We start from the raw sequence: 21,438 nt of genomic DNA on the forward strand, positions 1-21,438 counted from the left end.
GATCTGATAACACCTATGATCACAAAGATGAGGAAAAACTCACCTTTGGAAAGAATTGTTCTCATTCAAACACTTAAAGTGTTTATTTTGTTGTTTAGTTGTTTTCAGTCATGTCTGATTCTTCATGATCCCTTTTGGAGTTTTCTTGGTAAAGATACTGAAGTGGTTTGCCATCTCTTGGAGCAGGAGCTCATTTTACAGATAAGGAAACTGAGGCAGAGTTAAGTGATTTGCCTAGGGTCACACAACTATTAAATGTCTGACTTTTGACACAGTGTGACTCTTGGCAAATCATTTCACCTCTCTGGGCCTCAGTTTGTAAAATATGTAAAATGAGGTTAGGATTAGATGACCTTTCAAATTACAGTTCTTAAGCTGTGGTCCTATTAAGTGTTTATTGTGTTCCAGACACTGTCCTTGGCCCTGTGGATTCAGAAACAAAAAAACGAGGGGGACCCTACAACCACAGGAGTAAAAAGTAATCATTTAAAATGTAGGTTGTCAGAGCTGGAATGGTTGAGCAAAGTCAACACCAACTCTATCTGAGCATGCAGGTTTCATTATGCACCTCGAATCCATCAGCTCTGTGCTAGGAGTTATATCCCTTAGAGCCAATTGAGAAGTCTGCCTGCACAGACCTTCAAATCCAGACTATTGTGGCCCCAGGTAAGGAAAAACTTCTTAATAATGAGCTACTCCATATGACTGGGGTTTTGGCTTCGAAAGAACACTCTATAACAAATATGAATAAGGAAATAGGTTTTGAGCAATGATACATGTGTAACCCAGTGGAATTGCTTGTCGGCTCAGGGAGAGGGGAAGGAAGAGGGAAGGGAAAGAACACAAATCACGTAATCATGGAAAACCTCCTAAAATAATGAATTGGTTAAAAAATAACAGGCTACCCCAGAGTGCAATGGGCTTCCTTGCTGGGGAGGTGACAAAGGAGATTTCTGGGCAGATTTGGCTTAGATGACTTTGGATGGTTCCTGCCATCTCTGAATTTTGGTGCCTAAGCATTTGTGTTTAAAGCACTGTGCTTGGTGCTAGAAGAGGCAAGGATAGATCCAATCTGGTCTCCTGCCACCTGCAGAGCACAGCTAAATGCAATAAAAATTAGAACAAATTTGTAGAAAAGAGATCAAGTGCCAGGAAGAGAGGCCAGCAGTCACATTCTTGTTTCTGTTTAATGTGAGCACCTGGTGTTTAAGAGCAGTGATGAGCCCTGGATTTCAGAAGGTGATAGCTCCTTCCTGGGGTCTGTCTTCAGCAAATTAATGGGGCTGGGGGCATCTGAGAGGCTCAGCAAATAGAAAGCCAGGCCTGGAGTTGGAATAACCTGGGTTCGAATCTGGCTTTAGATACTTCCTAGCTGTGTGACCTGTAAGTCATTTAACCCCCACTGCCTAGCCCTTACTGCTCTTCTGCCCTAAAACCAATTCTTAGTATCAATTCTAAGACAAAAGGTAAGGATTTAAAAAAATGAATTAAGTGGGTCCAGTGGGCAGTCATGGACTAGCTGAAACAGTAGCAATATGAGAGAAATCAAAGGAATCTAGAGAACAGATGCTTGAAGAGGCCTTCACACAATCTCCAAAGACAGAATGCAGCATATTCCCGGAGGATACAAGCCACTGGCTTCTGTTAATCATGAATGCAACAAAGGAGACTGAGACTACACAATGTAACACCTGGGCAACTGAGGCATTACAAAAGGAAAAAGCTAGTGGCATAGCTCATCAGGGTTCTGTCTAGTTAATGAAGCAACATCATTATGTTTTTTTATTTTTATTTTTATTTTATTTATTTATTTAAAATTTTTATTTTTTAGAAAAATTTTTTCCATGGTTACATGCAAGCAACATCATTATGAAGCGCTCATTAGGTGGTAAACCTAGGGCTACAAGGACTATGGGTATAGAATGCGGCCTCTGCTGTCAGACATGGCTGATGTAGAATGGTTATATTACGATTAAAATGGATATAGACGGATGTAAATAGAAGTATTAATATTTTATTTATATCCATATTAGTAAAATTAAGAAAGACACGCGCCTGCTAAGATCTAATTCAAATCGCCCACCACTACCTTCTCCCACCTGGCTGCCTCAAAGAGGAGCGTCCCAATCAAGTCCTCTCTATTTAAGTTCGCTTTATGTTGGCTCACATCACCACGTAAGACAAGAAACCCATTGAATCATGGGAAATGTAGTTTCAAAGTCCCCTAAACATCACAGGAAGTTTATGTCATATATCTAAATATTTAAGGCTCAAATGAACCCCAAATTTCCACTAACACAGTTAGTTTTCCTGGACTGTTTTCCTTACTTCTTTCTTTTGTAATCTTTGTCAGGAGAGAAAACTTTGGCTGGGTAGCTTGGGGGATGAAATATTCAGAAATAAATGTGATGTAAAAACAAAAGATTGAAAAATAAGATTGAAAAACAGGAACCTAAACCCAACCCCTAACACATAAGCTTTACTCCTAGAAAGGGGGATTTTGGATTGGGCCAACTCCATCCCCGAGCTGACTTTGGCAGAGAGAGCAGGCCCTCTTCTCTGTGGGGGACCTCAGGAGCCATGACACAAAGCCAAGTTTGGACCAGGTGCTCCAGATATGCTGGGAGTACTTACAAGAACACAGCAGCACTGGCCTAGTGTGCTGAGAAGCATGGCCCCTGGCCTCTCTGTCAGACCCTCCATAGCTAGAATAGCATGTTTGGTTCTGGGCCCACGTTTTTGGAAGGGCACTGATTAACTGGAATGCACCCAAAAAGGGTGTTAATAAGATGGTGGAGATGGTGAGGAAGCTAGAAATGTGGGGGAAATGTTCTCCATGTGGGAGGAACTGGGGGTAGAGCATGGAGACTTTGCCTGATGAAGAGAAGATTTAGTGGGTCACGATAGTGGGTTTCAAATATGTGAAGGGTGATTATTAGGCTAGTTGTCAATCCATCAATATTTATTAAGCACCTGCTATGTATCAGGTACTGGGTTAAATGCTAGTCATGGGGTAAAGAGATTTAGTTTATCCTGATTACAAGGGGAGAACTACAGGAAATGGCAATGATTTTGGAGTCAGAAGATCTGGGTTCAAATTCTGTCTCTGATGCCCACTACCTGTAGAACCTTGGGAGAGACACTAAATGTCCCTGGGCCTCAATTTTCTAATCTGCAAAATGGTGTGTGTACTAGATGGTGTCAGGTCCCTGCCAGCTTGATGATTTTGTCAGTGATAAGAAACAAGTTTCTCCTAACTATACAGAGAAGTCAAATGTGAAACGAATGTGTGGTAGCTAAAACCAGCTTTGAAGCCAGAAAGACCCAAGTTTACCTCTGGGCACCCACTGGCTGTGTGACTTGATTAAATTCATTTCACAACCCCTCAGTATTCTAAATCAGAGGAATCAAACCTGAGATCCCCTCTTTCTAACACCAGTGAGTGAATCAGACTAAAATAATTGATGGGGAAGTGAGGTAGCTCTGTGGATAGAAAACCAGGCTTGGAGTCAGGAGGACCTGGGTTCACATCTGGCCTCAGACACTTCTTAGTTATGTGATCCTGGGCAAGTCATTTAATCCCATTTGCTTAGCCCTTTTGTTTTAGAGTATCCTGACACTGATAGAAAGTTTTTTTAAAAGGTAATTTGGAAATATTCAACAAAATAAATAAAAATACAGTAAAACATAGATAATATTAACATGTGGTTTTGTAACTCAATATGTGGCCTGCTGGGGTCCTTAGCTTAGCTTAGGTGGCTTTGTTTCTATTTGATTTTTTTTTTTTTTTAACCCTTGTACTTCGATGTATTGTCTCATAGGTGGAAGATTGGTAAGGGTGGGCAATAGGGGTCAAGTGACTTGCCCAGGGTCACACAGCTGGGAAGTGTCTGAGGCCGTGTTTCTATTTGATTTTGACATTACTGCTTTAGGCAATTCTCTGAGACTATTCAGGTGCAGGAAAGGTGCCAGCTTCATAGGAAAAGAAGTTTCCTTATCAGGAGAGTTCCTTCTGCCAAATGAAACCCTAAGTCTAGTCCCAATGCTTATTTTTGTGAGGAGGAATTCCTAACCATCAGGAAGATGCAACTATTGTTGAGCCAGGCATCGCTGAGACGCAGGGAGCTATGCCCTCGTCACTGAAGGGCTTCTGACAGGGGGCTGGAAGAACCTCTTTCTTGCTGGGAAGTTAGTAGGGACATTTCCACGTTGGGTGGGAAATCGGACCAGATGCCTTTTAGAAGTCCCTTCCAATGGTGATATGCTATGATCTGTAAATCTCAGAGCAGATAATTTCCTGACTAATCTGGGAAACAAAGCTGACACTCCCCACCGTGGCTCACTCCCCCCTCCCAGGGGCACCCTCTTGCAAGGGCGCAGCTCTTTCCCCCCTACCTTCTTCAGAGAGATTGTTCTCTTTGGCCTCCTTGTCCATTTGACAGCACCATCCTTCTAACCTTTCTGTCTCTGCCTGGAGCAGCTTCAGGAACCAGTAGCCGTCCCTCCGGCAGGCCCCAGGTTGGGAAGGCTCCAGGGGAGAGCTGGATGATGTCTCCAGCCAGGGGTCAGGTGGGGGGAGCGAGGACGTCTCGAGGGCTGGGTCACTGTTATCTCCATAGGAGAGGTTGCGCTTGATCTGGGAGGCCTTGGTGGAGGGCCGGGGGTTGGTGTCAATGTTGATGGAGTTGTGGTGTGGGGGGCAGTCAGACAGGCTCCTCTCGGAGGATTTACAGCTGGAGTCATTGGCCTCCTGCGTGTCTGAGTCAGTGTCCCGCTTGGAGGACATACTGTGAGAGGCTCCGCTGTACCTACGAGGAGGGGAACAAGTGGGCATCAGAAGGGGCCCTCAACCTGGCGGCCCAGGCCCGTGCTTGTCTCCACCACACCCGGCACATACATCAGGGAGACAAAGGAATGCATCACTTTATCATGCCTGCAGCTGGGTCCCAAAGCCCCCTCCGCCTCCCAGGCCTCACCGCCCGCTGCATTCTCTGCATAGCCCCTGCCTTGCCCTGTGCGCGCGCACACACACACACAGACACACAGTTATAAGGTTGCCTGCGTACTGCAGCAGGCCATTATACCACAACGACATGTCTGCAGCCTCAGGGACGTCGCCTCTGCCCTACGCTCTCTCCCAGCGTGTGCTTTGGCCTTACAGAGCAGAGGCTCGGTTCTGTCAGCACACGGCCACGGGGAAGCTTTCATGGGACCACCGAGCGCCTGCTGCCTGCCCCTGCCCCAAGCCCAGTCTAGTCATCATTAATACGGGAAGGAGAGACATGGGTTAGATCCAAATGGTAAGTGCAGCTTAAGGGTGGAGGAGGAAGAGGAGAGAGAAGGAAAGAAAGAAAGGAGGAGCAAGGTAGGTAGGAAAGAGAGAGAGAGCTCGAAGAGGGAAAACAGAGGGGGGAAAGAGAAGGAAGGAAGAAATACAAGAGGACTGAGAGGAAAAGGAGGAGGAAGAGCAGGAGAGACGAGGGAGAGCAGAAACAGTGAGAAAGGGAAGAGGGAGGGAAGAAGCCGCCGCCGCCTCTCTCTGACTTACCGCCACTCGTCCTCTACCTGTACCCCGATGGACTGGAATTTGGTAGCGGGAGGTGGCTCTTCCTTTGGCACTGGCTGAATGCAGTCAACCTTATTGAACGACAACAAAAAAAAATACACAAACAGAAACAAAAAAAAAAAAAATAAAACAAAAACACAAGAACTTGCGGCTGGAATTCACATTAGTAGAACACAAAAAAAGGTCCGTGCAGACGGACAGACAAACTGACGGACAGACAAGCATGCAGACATTGCACGCCGACATATAGGCTGAGCAGGGAAGCCGGGCACCGCTCATACCGCAAGGGCAGGGAAATGGGGAGATGGCAAAGGGGGTGTTACTGGCTGTCCCTACTCTGAAGAGGGTGGCATCAGATCGATGGTTTTGGGTCCGCTGTCCTCAGGGAGTTGGAAACCGTTCCTTCTAGTCCTCTCCTTTATACACATCAGAGAGAAGAAGAAAAAGACACACACATACACGCACGCGCGCACACACACACACGCACACACACACACGCACACACACAGAGCCACAGTTGTTATGCCTGGGCCATGGAAGCTGGTGGATGGAGTGGGCACTTCCTGGGGAAGGTCTTGGTCCCCAGCAGGCAGGACCCACGAAGACAGGCCTGAGGATCCAGCCACCTTATGTCCGGCTTGGAATGAATAGAAGTAAAACCAGAACAGTTCTCACGGCCCCAACTGTGGAAGAATCCCTTGAAAATCTCTGGGGAGAATTAGGAGTGAAAAACTGCAGGTAAAAACAATTTACTTTTCCATTGGAAAACTCTGTGGATACCTGCACTGTACCCCTAAGGGTTCCCCCAGGATGAGGATGGGGATGGGGATGGGGTGGGGAGAAGCCACATCTCTGAAAAACAAGCAGTAACTTTCTCTCTTCCACTTTTCTTCCAGGCAAATGTGTGAAATCTTGCCAAAGAGCCCCACGAAGTAATGGGCAGAAAAGGTCTCATATCCACTGAGAGCCCTGAGCTCAGCCTCAGGGCAAATCAGAAGGGTCCTGAAGACCACAACCAAGGTCTGGAAGGAGGGAGAGGTCAGCCTCAGGAGCAGTAACAAGGATGAGACTCCGAGAAGCATCAATCACTATGGCCATCTCTCTCTCTTTTTAAAACCTTACTCTCCGTCTTAGTAACAACTCTTAAGACAAAAGGGTGAGGGCTTGGCAAACAGGGTTAAGTGACTTTTCCGGAGTCACACTAATATTGGAGGGGCCTAGGGTCAGATTTGACCCCAGGTCCTCCCAACTCCAGGTCTGGCTCTATCCACTGAGCTACCTAGCTGCCCCTCCTATGGCCTTCTCTTATTAGCTTCCTGATGGGCCTTACTGGCTTGTGTCCAAATAGGGTTAAAAGCAGAAAAAAAGGGGTGAGCCCTTGACTTAGTACCCATGGTGGAAGGGGGAGCTCACTCACTCCTTAACCTCAAAAGGCCTTGGCCAAAGCTTTCAAAATGGGGGACAAAAGAAGTTCCCCAAAGGGAAATGATTTGTGCTCAGTCACAAGGCTAGTCACAAGGAGACAAAATTCAAACCCTGGAGCCCTGACTCTAAGACTGGTGCTTTATAATTCCTCTCACCCTGCCTTCAGGCTCTATACAAAAACAGGATACCTTTTAGGGGAGCAGGGCAACACCCTGGCTGTACTTTTAACCTAAATGGATCTTAGTGGGGCCACTCCTAGATTCAGCTAGGAAAGAAAGGAAGGAAAGTAGGTTCAGAAAGTGAGTTTGGGGAAAGACTTGGCATTTCTGCCATCAATGAAGTCCAACAGGATTCCAGCCTGGGGTGGAGGAGTCTGAGCTCAAAGACATGTCTGTGAATGAGAGAGGCACTATCTTCTGGCCTAGAGTTTAGTCTTCCTTTGCCTCAGGTTAATACTTGGGAGTTTTTTCAATTCTGGCCCCTCAAAATATAGAGGGACACTTCTAAGTTTCTTCTGTCTAACCCTACAGAATCTCAGCATTGGAAGGGACCTTAGGTCATCCTAGACAACTTGTACTTGTCAGAGTACCCCCTACAACATCTCTGCTAAGAGGTCACCTTGTACCTTTGCCTATGGACCTCTAGGAAGGGAGAACTAGGACCTCCTGAAGCAGCCTATTGCATTTCTAGAAAGACACATGATTAGGAAGTCTCCTTGCAATTTCCAGCCCTCCGGGGCCAAGCAGAAGGTGGCTAATCTCTCTTACACATGGCAGCCTTTCAAATACTTGACAGTCTTTCTCCTTCTACACTCCCAGCTGTAGCTGCCTTCATGGACATGCCCTCTTAGTCACACAGCTGGTTCTGTCCATAGCCTACTGGGACAGTCCTCCACCCAGACCCCCACCTGTTTCAGGCTTTCATCAACTCTCATCTGGACATTCCCAACATCTGAGGCTCTGGTTACCTCCTTTCCTATTCTTAAATTCTTCTTTCTTCAACCCATGTTAAGACCCCAGAAACCAAGAACAGATGGAAGAAACCTTAGAGATCACCTAGTCCTATCCCAGAGACAGGAAGGGCTCCTGAGTGGTAGAACCAGGGCAGGAACTCATAGCTCTATGGACTGGAAAAAATCCAACAGCTTATATCATACTACCCACCTTATAGTAGGAGCCTAGAGACCTGGGTTTGAATCCTATCATTAACTAGCTGTGTGACATTAGGCAAGTGCCTTCCCCTCTATGGGTTTCTGTTTCCTCATGTGTGAAAATGGAGAGGGTGGGGAACCTGGAATCTCTAAGCTTCCTTTTGGTTTAAAAAAAATCAGTGATTTCCTGTCTTATGGATCACTGACATATCTTGTCTGTTGCTTCTCATTTGTTGCTTTATTTAAAAGTTCATCCCTTAACCAGCCTTATTAAAGTGTACAGAGGAGCAAGGACTCTGGGTCCCCAAACGCTGAGAAGAGGAAAGGAGTGAGATGAGCAGTACATCTGAAAAACTGTAGCCTCTATGAGACAGACCTAGGCCTTCCCTAGCTGAAACCTTGAGGACTATGATATGTTGAGTGGAAATGGGATAATAGCAACTTCTCCTTCAGGCCGACTCTGCTAAAGTGCCTTGTTTAAGTATTTGTCAATATTTTATTACTCCTCACTCCTAAATGAAAAAATAGGACCTTTAGGTCTCCTAAGTCCAACCTCTTTTCTATTACAGGAAAAAAGTCATCCTTTGTATCCACCCCGATAGACATCCAAACTCCATTTGAATACTTCCAATGATAACACACTTATTATCTCCCTCTCCCCCACCAAATTAAAAACAAAACCCCGAACTGGGTCTACTTTCCCCTGCCTTGGACCACACCAAAAAGTCTCTTCCTTTTATTATAGACAGCAGCTATAACAGCGGGATTTAGATCCTGAGCCAAAAGGCTTTCAGAGCTAGTCTAGATGGATCCAAGCATCCTCTACTGATCACCTTTCTTTCTGGGCTCACCAGAGGAATACAACTCTCTGGTCCCCGGGGCACTTGTCACTGCGCCAGGCAGGCTTCCTGAAGGAGTCATTGCTCACCCCCACTTTCTAGAATGCCTGTCTACCTCTGTTATAGTAATGTGACATTTCAAGTTCAGAGGTGGAGAAAGGCAAAATTAGGGAAACAAATATTCATGTGGTTCCTTGGGGACAAGCACAGACTGGGAGTATAGAAAAATAGAGGAAAACCCAGTTTGGGGCCAGACCCCTGGCTGCCAGTCTTGTTCTCTGCTCCTGGGGTGGAAAAGTGGCTTGAGGACATCAGTCATTGGATAACAGTTAAACAGCCTTGTCACAGAACTAACTATATGTCTCCCACCCCTTTGGCTTTTAAATGCAATTTTACTTTAGTGACTTCTCCCTGTGGCCTTTTCCACACAATTCCATCCCCTTCTAAATATTGGCTTCAAGGTAATTTTGTTGAATTATGACCAAAGTAAAAGTTTTATCCCACACAGCTGACAAGGGACGGAATGGTATTAAGTGGTAGCAGTCTGAGGTCTGGACCTCAGGAAGAGGGGGACCCAGAATATGCTGTGCATTCTCCCAAGAGTTGAAGACCGGTGGATCCCACTCAGACTTGGGACAGCAGATGCAGCAGTTGTGGCTCCCTATTTGGAGCTGAATCCCTGCTTCCCACCCTGGTCTCCCATCCCTTGACCCCATTCTTTCCTCACCTGCCCAGCAGGGGAAAGTTTCTGGTGGAGACACTGAGAAAGAGGACACAGCAAGCAGCTCCATGACCTCCCAGCCTGGAAGGCCAGTCCCCAAATCTATTCTGAGGGGGCTGAGGGAAGCGCTACCTTCTGGTGCCCTCCCCCTCCCCACGCCCACCCCTGCTTCGAACTGTCCTTGTGCCTGGTCCAACAAGCAACCTACCTGTTCTCCAAGCACAGGGAAATGATCTTCATGAGTGACCCCTATATCTCGGGGTGTCTGGCCCTGAGGGGCTGGGTACTGTGGCCTACATGCTTCTGCTGCTTTGTCCGGCTATTAAACCAGCCTTCTCGACTTTAAGGGACACCTTGGATCAGAAAATCTGTTAGGTAGCAACCTGCCTCAAGGAGACAGGCCAGCAAGGAAAAAGATTGTGTGGACGGACAGTGGACGAGCAAACGTACAGGACATGGTGGGATGAGTGTAACTACATTCATCAGGAACCCCATCAGGAGGGAGAAAAAAAAAAAGGCACAATGCCTCACGTCCGTGCCGTGAGCAGGGCATGGCAGAATGAAATTTGGTTTGGAATCAGGAGCCGAACTTTGGACTGCATTTTGGCCGGACCCTCAAGGAGAGCCCAGGAGAACCGGCCTCCAATAATGGTGAGGCCGGTTCCTCGAGATGGGCGAGTGGGGTCAGCCTCCGATGTAATTACACCCACGTGCACAGAGTGGAGTCTGACACACAACCAAAGGGACCCATACTTGTATTCCTATAGATGAAAGTTTCCTTTTGGGGGCGGTCTCAGCTTTGGGCTCCTCACTGGTCAACGTTCCTTTGTCGTTCTTCAGAGTTGCATTTTTCTGGGGTAGTTCCGGTGCCTCCCGGGCCTGAGTTCCTCCACTGCTGCCCTGGGTCACACTGGGGGGTCGGGTGCTGTCTAAACTGTCAGAGGAGTTGCTCAGACCAGACTGACTGTTGACCTCGCTCTTATGGTCCTGGCTGTCAAGGTAGGTGTCCTGGGCTGACTCGGTGCTGCTTTGAACGGTGACCGAGATGAACGGCTTTGATGTGGTCCGGGGGGGGACTGGAGGCGGCGTTTTCTTATATGCCACTAGGCATGATGAACCTGAAGCCATGGAAGAGAAGGGAGAGAGAGAGAGGGAGAGGGGGAGATCAGGGGAAAGTTAGAGAACAAGAAATCCATGGTTTCATAGTAGTCTGGCAGTCATGATGCTTGAGAGGGGCTGCAGGAGAGGTGGAACCCCCCCTCAAACCATCCTTGGCTTGCTCTCCTAATGGCCAGCGTCCTGGTGGAGGGTCACCTCTGGCTCCCCGGCTATGGGTGTCTCTGGTAAAAATCAAACTAACCCATCCTCATCAGCTAGTGCCTTTAAAAAAAATGAAAGAAAAATAGTTCCATTTGCCAAAATGAGAATGCTCTAAAGCTTGTCCATAGGGAAGAGATAAGAAAATGCACCTCACCTCCTATTTCCTCAAAGTGGGGAGGCTATGTGTATGGAATATTGCACATGCTGTCAAATGGGGGTAATGATGGTTTTGTTGACCTGGCTTTCCCCCCTTCTTATTTTTGTTATAAGGGATGGCTCACTGGGTACAGGATAGGGAGAGGGAATGATCTATTTGGAAACAAATACACCGTAAAAACAAAAGATACATTATTTTTAAAAGCCTAATCCCAAGAGATGAGATTAAAAAATTTAAATGGGGAAAAAAAAAAGCACTTGTAAATATAGTCTATATATCCATAGATGGTTCATCTGTCCAGGAAGAAACCTGGGTAGAGCAGGACCCTTTCCCTCACAGGATTGTAGTCTTAGAGCTGGAAGAGACCTTAGAAGCCATCCTGTCCTAGCCCTTCCTTTTTACAGATGAGGAACCTGAGATCTAGCAAGGTTAGGTAATTTGCCCAAGGTCACACACACAACAGGCCAAGCATGGATTTTTTTTTTGGAGGGGAGGACAAACAGGGTTAAGTGACTTGCTCAGCGTCACACAGCTTAGTAAGTGGATGAGGCTGAATTTGAACTCGGGTCTTCCTGACTCCAAGCCTAGCAGTTTATCCACTGCACCACTTAGCTGCCCCTTCAAGCCTGGATTTGAACCTAGATCCTTTGACTCTAAGTCTACTGAATTAATCTGTCTATGCCAAGCAGCTTTTTTTGTTATCAGCATTCTGAGGACATCAGAGATAAATATCAAGTCACCAATAGGGAGACAATAATTCTAGGCCTGAAAAAAATTGATCTTCTGGGGGAATGGGGTCAAAATTTCCCATCTATCCTTGGACATTGAAATGGGGTATGGGGATTAGAAATATCATAAATTTAGGGCTAAAGGGGGCCTCAGAGGTCCTCTAATCCGACTCCCTCATTTTATTTTACTCTAAGACAGAAGAGTGGTAAAAGCTAGGCAACTGGGGATATGTGTCTTGCCCTGGGTCACACAGCTAGGAACTGCTGATCCCTTCATTTTAAAGATAAGGAAATTAAGGCCAAGAGACATTTAAGTGACTAGCCCAAGACCATTCAGGTAGTAAGCTGTCAGAATGTGAATTTGAACCCATCTCCTGACTTTTATGGAATTGAGTTTTAATTTTAACCAGTCAAAAGCAATGAGTTTTTCCCAAATATCCTTGGATGGCACAGCCAAGCGTACTAGTTTGATTCTCAACAGTCAGCCCTGACAAAGATTCTTGCCTTACCTTGAACATCAACAGTTTTTCTATCTTTCTTTCTTTCTACCTTATACCTTCCATTTAGAATCCATACAAGATCTGTTCCATGGCAGATGAGTGATAAGGACCAAGCAATTGGGGTTAAGTGACTTGCCCAGGGTCACACAGTTAGGAAGTGTCCTCAGTTAAATTTGAACTCAGGTCTTTCTGACTCTTGTGCTCTATTCCCCCCCCCCCCCCATTACCTAGCTGCCCCCATTGTGCTAGGGAGCTTTATTGTTTTTTTTCTTGACACCATGAGGACATCAATGAAGGATGTGGGTGGTTTGTGGGTTACCTCTAACTTTTCCTGCTATCACCAGCCCATCCTCTTGCTCATGATTTTTTCTTTTTTCTTTTATTAATAAAAACAAAAACCAAAAGCTTACTACCTTCCATCTTAGAATCAATACTGTGTATTGGTTCTAAGGCAGAAGAGTGGTAAGGATTAGGCAATCAGGTTAAGTGACTTGCCCAGAGTCACACAGTTAGAAGTGTCTGAGGCTAGATTTGAACCCAAGATCTCCCTGCTCCAGGCCTGGCTCTCAATCTATTGAGCCACCTAGCGGCCCTAGCCCCAACCCCCCCCTATATTTCTTTGGTGACATCCTTTATAATGCTTTGCTTTCTTCCTCCTTTGTAATGTATCAGTCTACCTCAGTGCCACTGCCTCCCCGTCCCTATCCAGAAAACATGTGCAAATGTTCTTATTCCATTTTATGTCCCACAGCTAGTTAAGTATCCATTCAAAGGACAGCTAGGTGGTTTGGAGGATAGAGCCAGGCCCGGAGATGGGAGGTCCTGGGCTCAAATCTGGCTCCAAGACAGTTCCTAGCTGTGTGACTCTGGGCTAGTCACTTAACCCCAATTGCCTAGCCCTTGTTGCTCTTCTGACTTAATAACAGCACTGTCAAACAAACAAACAAACAAATAAACAAAAGGAAACAAAACAATTTTTGACATACAAACTCTGAATGGAACGACCAACTACAATTCTGGAGGCCAGATGAAGAAGCATGAAGCCCACCTCTTGACAAAGAAATTATGGAATCAAAGTGCAGAATGGGACATATATTTTCTTTCTTTTCTTAAACCCTAGCCTTCTGTCTTGGTATCGACTGGAAGGCAGAAGAGCAGTAAGGAGTAGGCAGCTGGGGTAAGTGACTTGCCTAGAGTTACAGAGGTAGGAAGTATCTGAAAACAAAGTTGAACCCAGGATCTCTTCTCTCCAGGCTTGACTCTCTATCCACCGAGCCATCTAGATGCCCTAAGACATACATTTTCAAACAGGACCAATGGAAATTTGTTTTGTTTGACTGTACATATTTGTTACAAAGGGTTGAGTTTTTCTTTTTCTTTTTCCAATTCAGGGCAGAGAAAGGTGGGAGTTGTTATTAAGATAGAAAGAATTTAAGGGGGGAAAATCAACCAGAGCCAGGAATTTCAAACCCAGGTTTTCAAATTCAACTCTTTTCTGTGCCTTCATTCAACTGTACCTGCAACTTATTAGGTGCCTGTTTAGTTTGAGGGGCTGGGGATACAAAGATTAAAATGAGACAGTTCCTGCCCCCATAGAGCTTACATTCTACAGAGGGAGGGAGGGTGCCTAGAGAGCAACAAAGGAAATTCTCCTGGACAAAGCCCATTTGGCTGATTCATAAATAAGGGCCCAGACAACAACAAATGAACTGACCTTGATCAAGGCCCCAAACAGTTTCATTATTAGGGAAACAAGTCTTAAAAGGCAGGTTATGAGTTCTCTGAGTTTTGTGTGTTGCTGGTTTTCCTCCTTACAGTATATGTCAAGTCAGCAAAACAACCTGCTATTAGGCCCAAACATATTAAACAAGCCAGTTGAAAGGAACTTCTTAGGCCAGCCCCCTCATTTTACATCTGAGAAAATTGGGGTTCAGAGACAGGAAGGGACTTGTTCAAGGTCTGAGAACTGGTACCAGAGTCAAGTTGGACTAGCACCTGGGGGAGTGGGGGGTGTCCTCTTGCCTCCCACCCCAAGGCTCTTTTCATGGCATCATAGGCACTATGATCTCAGCTGATGCTCATGAGGGTCTTACAAAGGAGGCAGGGGGGAGGGCCTGTGCTTTACATTCTATAGATGAGGGTCAGATAGAGAAAAGAACTTTGTCCTGTAACCTAGTGGAAAATCTGGGAAGTATTTAATAAGTAGAATTTAACTGAATGAATAGAGGTTCATAGCTTGAAGGAGGCCTTAGAAATAGTTTAGTTTAATACCTTTTGTTTTACTAAGGAGGCTAAGGCCAGAGAAGTTAAGAGATTTACCTGAGATCACACAGGTAGTAAAAGAAAAAGCAGTGCCAGGATTTCAAGCTAAGCTCTGGCTGCAAATCTAGTGTCCTTACCACCACCTGACACCGATTAGAACCTAGATCTCTCAGCTCCCATAGGCCAGACTCATTCCATCACACTAGGCTGTCTGTGACAAAGACACTTCCAAATATATTACCAAATTCTGGCCAAGATCCCAACAGATCCCAGATACCAGCTGCCCTAGACTCCCCACAAGGACCAGAATTGTTCATGAGATCAGGTTTCTCCAACGAATGCCAAACTGTATCTTTGGATGCTGGTATTTTCTTATTCTTTACAGACAGTGCATTGGATTCTGACAGAGGGGTTAACCATAGTAACATCCAGTCCATTTCAAAATACGCACATACATAATACCAGAGCATCTTTTCACTGCCCTGATGCTTTCCGCAGAAAAAAAGCAGGGAAATGAACAATTGGGGGAGCAGAAGGAATATGATTTCTTTCTTTTTTTTTGGAAAGGAAAAAACCATCTGCTTTTTCGTTTTTGAGTGTTCCTGAGCATCTACTTCCTTCCTTTCCTCCCTAGAATACCAGGGAAGTGGTCTAATATGATGAAAGTGGTATGGATTTGTGTTGCCAGGTTAGTTTAACTAACATTTATTGAAGAAATGCCTATAGTTGAGTGCAAGCAACTAGGGCATAAAGGAAAAAATAAACTAGTTCCTGCCTCCAAAAGGTTGTAACCTATTGGGGGAGAAATGTCATCTACAAACCATATAGAGAGTAATTGCAAAGTAATTTTTTCTGGTAGAAAGAGAGTGCTAACAACTGCAGGTATTGGGGATTAGGAAATGTAGGCGGTAGCCCTTGAGCTGTGTTTTTTTATTTTTATTTTTGAAAGTTTGGGTTCTTTTAGGTCACTCCGATTGGAAATGTAGGTGCTACTACTTATGGGGCCCAAATTCACTACTGATCATCTTGGCAAATTTCAACTTGTTTTACTCTGACCCTCGCCAGTTTGACCCACTCTAGGCAACCACTCCTGGAGGCTCATTATACCGATCCATTCTATTTAGTCCATTGCTGCTCAGAACTCCTGGGCTCAAGAGGGCCCACTGATCTTAATCTCCTCCTTGTGGAAAATCAAAGTCGTGTGTCACACAGTGAGTGCCTTTCCTAATAAGCTACATTTAGAAGGAAGTATCAGAGTCTATGAGGTAGTTGTGATGGAGAACATTAGAAGCAGATGGGCATGGAAAGCCTGTGAAAAAGCATGAATAAAAAATCGTATATGTGAGATGTGTCTTTTATCACAACATGAACAAGGTAGAAAAATGTATTGCATCAATGCATGTAACCTATACCAAATTATTTACTACCTGGGGTGGTGGGAGGGAGAGAGAAAATCAGAATCCTAAAATGTCAGAAAACTATTGTCAAAAATTGTTTCTACATGTAACTGGTTAAAAAAGAAAAAGCCTGAAGTTGTTGAAGATAAATCAATTTGGGTTGCAGAGAACTGGTTTGGCTAGAATGTAGAGCATCTTTGGATTGCCTCCATTTGATCACAATATTTTATCTTGTTTTAGGACCCCTCACCCTGTTCTTTAACTTCAACATGACTGCCAATCTTCTATCACTCTCCCTTTGGTTCTTTCCTAGGTGATCACTCCTGCACCAACTACACTCTCCTCCCTTCCCTATTTCCAACTCTCGATGAATCAGCTCAACGGCCCAGTGTCCTTCACACTTGAGGCATTTACATTCTTACGCCATCATAGTACATGCCTCACACCAAGCCCCTATCTTGGATCACTACCACCACCATTCCTATATATGTGTTCCTTGTTTCAATAGGGCTAGGGAAAAAAAAAACATGAAACCATGTGGATTAAGGTCTACTACTAATTTATTTTACAACATCTCAAATGGGCTCATGCTGCAAGTCCTTGCTTGGTATTGATAGAGCCTTAAAAAATATAGGTCTGCTTCCACACTAGGGTGGGTAACCTGGAAGAACTTTTGGAAGATGGGAAAACTACAAAAATAATGAAACCTCCTTGCTCTTGCCTTAGTGAGGTCATGCTGAAGAAAAGGAGAACGGGGCTCTCAGTCAGAAGTCTTGGGCTGGAAGGGCCTTCAGAGGTCTCCAAATCATAAGAGACCTGGAATGCCTTTGAGGACATGATTTATGAGTTGTTACTCAGTCTTTGCTTGAAAAATCTTCCATTAATCTCTGCCACAAGGGAGCCCATTCCATTTGGGGACAACTCTTAGTGGTAGTAAATCTTTCCTTACATTGTGTGTGTTTCTTCCACCTATATCCTTGTAATTCATAGTTATCTTTTACTCCTAGTTCTGGCCTCTGAGTCCAAGTTGGAGTATATTCCCTCTTTAATATGACAGCTCCCCCCCCCCAAATAAGGTTAAATAACGATAGTTTCTTTAACAGATCATTTTAATTATAGCAGTCTTTAGTCTCGACTCGATCAATGTTTTTTCCTAAGATGGAATGCCTAGAACTGAACACAATATTCAAAAGGTGGTCTGATGAAGACACATGGATATAAAAGGGAAGGATTATGATGTCTCTAGTCTTGGATATATGTCTCCTTTAATGTAGCATTAGATTAAGCTGGCTATAAAAAATGCTGCTATGTCATTACTGACTTGCACCAAAGCTTGTGGTGCTTTTATTAAACCCTCCAGACCATCATCTCTTCATGTCTTAGAACCTGTTTCCCTATCCTCTATAAAATGGGGATGACACTTATACTATCTACTTTGTAGGGTTGCTTTTTGTTGTGAGGAAAGTGACTTGTAAATTGCAAAATCACTACAGAAATGTGAGCTGAGATTATTTGTAGAAAGAGTAGGCAGCTGTCACTCCCCTATTCAATCAGCTCCAGTGGTTCCTTATTGCATCCACAATCAAATATAAAATCCTATTTAAAAGCCTAGAAACAGGAGGTCCTGGGTTCAGATGTGGCCTAAGATACTTCCTAAGTATCTAAGTCCTGTGCGAGTCTGGGCAAATCACCTAACTCCCACTGATTCTAAGATGGAAGGCAAGGATTTAAAAAAAATCCTGATTAGCTTTTAAAGCCTACTAAAATCATTCCAGTCTTTTTGTATCTTAAATTACACCCTGTCTGTGGCACTGCTTCCTGCTCCCCATTGCCTCCACCATGTACTCAGCAAATAAGTGACACTAGCCAGCCTCCTTGCTGTTCCTCAAACTAGAGACACTCCATCTCCTGACTCTGGGAATGTTTACCGACTGTTCCCTATGCCTGCAACTCTTTCCCCTTCCCCTCCAACTCCTAGCTTCCTTTGTCTCATATAAAGTTCCATTTAAAAAAAAAACAACCCTTAACTTCTGTGTATTGGCTCCTAGGTGGAAGAATGGTAAGGGTGGGCAATGGGGGTGAAGTGACTTGCCCAGGGTCACACAGCTGGGAAGTGTCTGAGGCCGGATTTGAACCTAGGACCTCCCATCTCTAGGCCTGACTCTCAATCCACTGAGCTGCCCTAAAGTTCCATTTTCTGCAAGAAGTTTTTTCTGGGGACAGTGAAGTAATTCAGTGCCAGGCCTGGAGCTGGGAGATCCTGGGTTCAAATCTGACCTAAGACATTGCTTCTTAGATGGATGATACTGGGCAAGTCACTTAATCCCAGCTTCCTAGCCCTTACCACTCCTCTGCCCTGGAACTGGAACTTAGTATTGGTAAGGGTAAAAAAAACCCCAAACCCCAACAAAAACATCTTTTCTGATCCTCCTTAGCATACACAGTGTCTGGCATACAGTAGTCACTTAGTAAATTCTAGGACCAGAAAGAACATCGGACTCAGAATTTCAAGGACCTGGGTTCCAGTCCCTACTCTGCCACTTACACCTCTGTGACCAAGGGCAAATCCCATCTTCTCTCTGGACCTATATTTTCTTTCTTTCTTTTTTTTTTGTAAACAACCCTTATCTTCTGAGTATCGAGTCTATCTGAGACAGAAGAGGGCCAAGGGCTTGACAATCGAGGTTAAGTGACTTGCCCAGGGTCACATAGCTAGGAAGTGTCTGAGGCCACATTTGAAACCAGGACCTCCCAATTCTAGGTCTGCTGCTCTATCTATTGTGCTTCCTAGCTGCTCTTGAGCCTACTTGTTCTCAACTATAAAATGAGAAGGGTTAGATTAGATGGATTTCTAAGATACACTTTTGACTATAAATCTAGGAGACACACACACACACAAGATGTACCTATGCATAGTACATAAATAGAATATATGACAGAAGTTTAGAAATACATTAAGAAGAAAGTCAAAAGCAACCAGGAAGTCGGGTAGGAGTGAAGGAAAGGGTGGAACTCACAAAAGACTTCATTGAGGAGGTGGCATGGGAGCTGGGCAGAAAGAACCATGTGTTCTGCTGCCTTCTGGTGAGTTTAGAGATGACTCTTCTCTACCAGTATACACCACATGCACATACTGCTTTTCACAGAGCTGGGAAATCTTAAGAAGCTATAGAAATACAAGCTCTTAGGGGCAGCTGGGTAGCTCAGTGGAGTGAGAGTCAGGCCTAGAGATAGGAGGTCCTGGGTTCAAACCCGGCCTCAGCCACTTCCCAGCTGTGTGACCCTGGGAAAGTCACTTGACCCTATTGCCCACCCTTACCACTCTTCCACCTATGAGACAATACACCGAAGTACAAGGGTTTAAAAAAAAAAGAAAAAGAAAAAGAAATACAAGCTCTTAGGATCCTGGCTGGAACGTTGAGTTAAAGCAGAAGTCCTTTATAAACAAGGGGAACTACCACTCAGAGGGGTTCACCTTGAACAAGATATTTGCCCATCATTGCTCAGGACGAAGTGCCAAGACAGCATTTGAAACTAGGTCCTGCGACATTAAAATGATTTCTCTTTCATGCTTCTTTAACCACTCACACCAAGCTGGATTCTCATTCACTCAAAAAAACAAAAAACAAAACAACCTTTAAAAACTTTTTAATTTAAAATTTTTATTTAAAAAAACCCTTATCTTTTAGTTTATAATCAATTCTAAGACAGAATTGTGGCAAGGGCTAAGCAATCAGAATTAAATGACTTGTCCAGAGTCCCAGAAGTGTCTGAGGCCACATTTGAATCTAGCTCTTGATTCCAAGGCCTGGAGGCTCTATCACTGAGCTACCTAGCTGCCCCAGAAATATCCTGTTCAAAGGCTTTCCTTGTTAGGGGGTGAGGTGAGATTTTGTCCCAAGTCCAGGCAGGAAGCTCAAGGTCTCTTCCAATCAGCCTCCTCCAGAGGTAGAGCCATTGGACAAAGGAAAAAAATGCAAGCAGTTTAACAAGCTCCCTATTTCTATAAGGATTTAAGGTGTCTTTCCTCCTAACAATCTGTGAGCTAGGCAGTGAAAGTCTTGCAATCCTCATTTTTAAAAAAGAAGGAAAATGAGGCCAGGAAAGAAGTGACTTGCCCCAAAATAAGACTCCTTCAAATTATTTTTGCTTTTTTTAAAAAAAACTCTTACCTTCTGTCCTAGTATCAGTTCTAAGACAGAAGAGCAGTAAGTGACTTGCTCAGGGTCACACAACTAGGAAGTGTCTGAGGCCAAATTTGAACCTAGAACCTCCCAATTCTAAGCCTGGCTCTCAATCCACTGAACTCTCTAATTGGTCCCATTTTTAAAAAGAGTTTTAAAGAACTTAGCATGATGCCTGGCACACTGTAAGAGTATAGTAAATGCTGATTGATTGATTGTTTAGAACTCAGATTCTGATCTAGACCTCAACTTCAAATCCAGGTCTCTCTCTTTCTACTCACCACACTGTGGATATGTCATGGTTGTATCTTGTTTTTGACCAAAAATGGGCTTCCCTGGTTCATTTCCACTCCCTCTCCCCCTCCTTCCCCTAGGCTTCTGTCACTGGAAAGTCTCTTTACTAAATGAATGACACTGGGATTATTTCCAAAAACACAGCCTCTCCTCTGTAAATGATCATGGGCCAGTTGTCAAGGGTACAGGCCTCATGCTTATTTGTGTTCAGGTATGCCCCCACCTCCCCCATTGGACCCCTTTTCATTTTTATTGACCCAAAGTTGTATAAGGTAAGTAATAGTTTGAATCAAAAATGAACTTTAAAAAAAGTATTATAGTCTTCTCTGAAAAGTAGAGGAATTTCTAAAAATTTCCCATTAGAGGTGCCCAAACGCCAAATGGATTGGCTGGCTTACGGAGATAGTGAATGATTCTTCAGTTAACTGGAAGGTTTCAGGGGAAAAGTGGATGACCCTGTGTCAGGAACTGGAAGTCCATTTCAGGGAAGGGTTGGAAAAGGGACTCTCAAGAGTCTCATTCTGACCACTGAGCAAGTAGTCTTAGCTACTGAGTCAGAACAGATGGAATCTTTCAGTCTGGCTGCTGAGGGGCCAGGGGAGGGATGGTCCAAATGAGAGTCCAGGGCCAGCTGCCCTGAAGCACTCGGTAGGTTTCCTGGTCATTTGAGTCAAATCTAGCTCAGTGGTCATGCTAAATTTCAGCTCAACTGACTGTTTCAAGGGGCACTCTAGGTTCTGCCAGCTGAGGGAAGGTGAGACCATTGTTGGGTTGTTCCAGGTGTGATAAAAGTAAGTAGAACCTTATCTTTGTAGAGTCTCTCTCTCTCTCTCTCTCTCTCTCTCTCTCTCTCTCTCTCTCTCTCTCTCTCTCTCTCTCTCTCTCTCTCCCTCTC

At 44.7% G+C, this 21,438-nt stretch overlaps 1 protein-coding gene across 4 annotated transcripts in view; it reads right to left on the minus strand.

Moving 5' to 3' along the window:
* Window positions 1-21,438, minus strand: part of DLGAP4 (DLG associated protein 4) — a 109,542-nt gene that overhangs the window by 15,082 nt on the left and 73,022 nt on the right. For 3 of the 4 annotated variants that reach the window (XM_044664348.1, XM_044664347.1, XM_044664346.1), the window contains 3 exons: window positions 10,455-10,819; window positions 5,549-5,637; window positions 4,396-4,808 (listed from right to left, as the gene is read on the minus strand). In XM_044664348.1, coding sequence (XP_044520283.1) covers window positions 4,396-4,808; window positions 5,549-5,637; window positions 10,455-10,819 — 867 coding nt within the window. Of the gene's footprint in view, window positions 1-4,395; window positions 4,809-5,548; window positions 5,638-5,902; window positions 5,983-10,454; window positions 10,820-21,438 lie in introns of all 4 variants that reach the window. The other variant, XM_044664349.1, reaches the window with a different exon arrangement.

Source organism: Gracilinanus agilis, chromosome 2 (genome assembly GCF_016433145.1).
Source record: "Gracilinanus agilis isolate LMUSP501 chromosome 2, AgileGrace, whole genome shotgun sequence".
Classification (NCBI taxonomy): Eukaryota; Metazoa; Chordata; class Mammalia; order Didelphimorphia; family Didelphidae; genus Gracilinanus; species Gracilinanus agilis.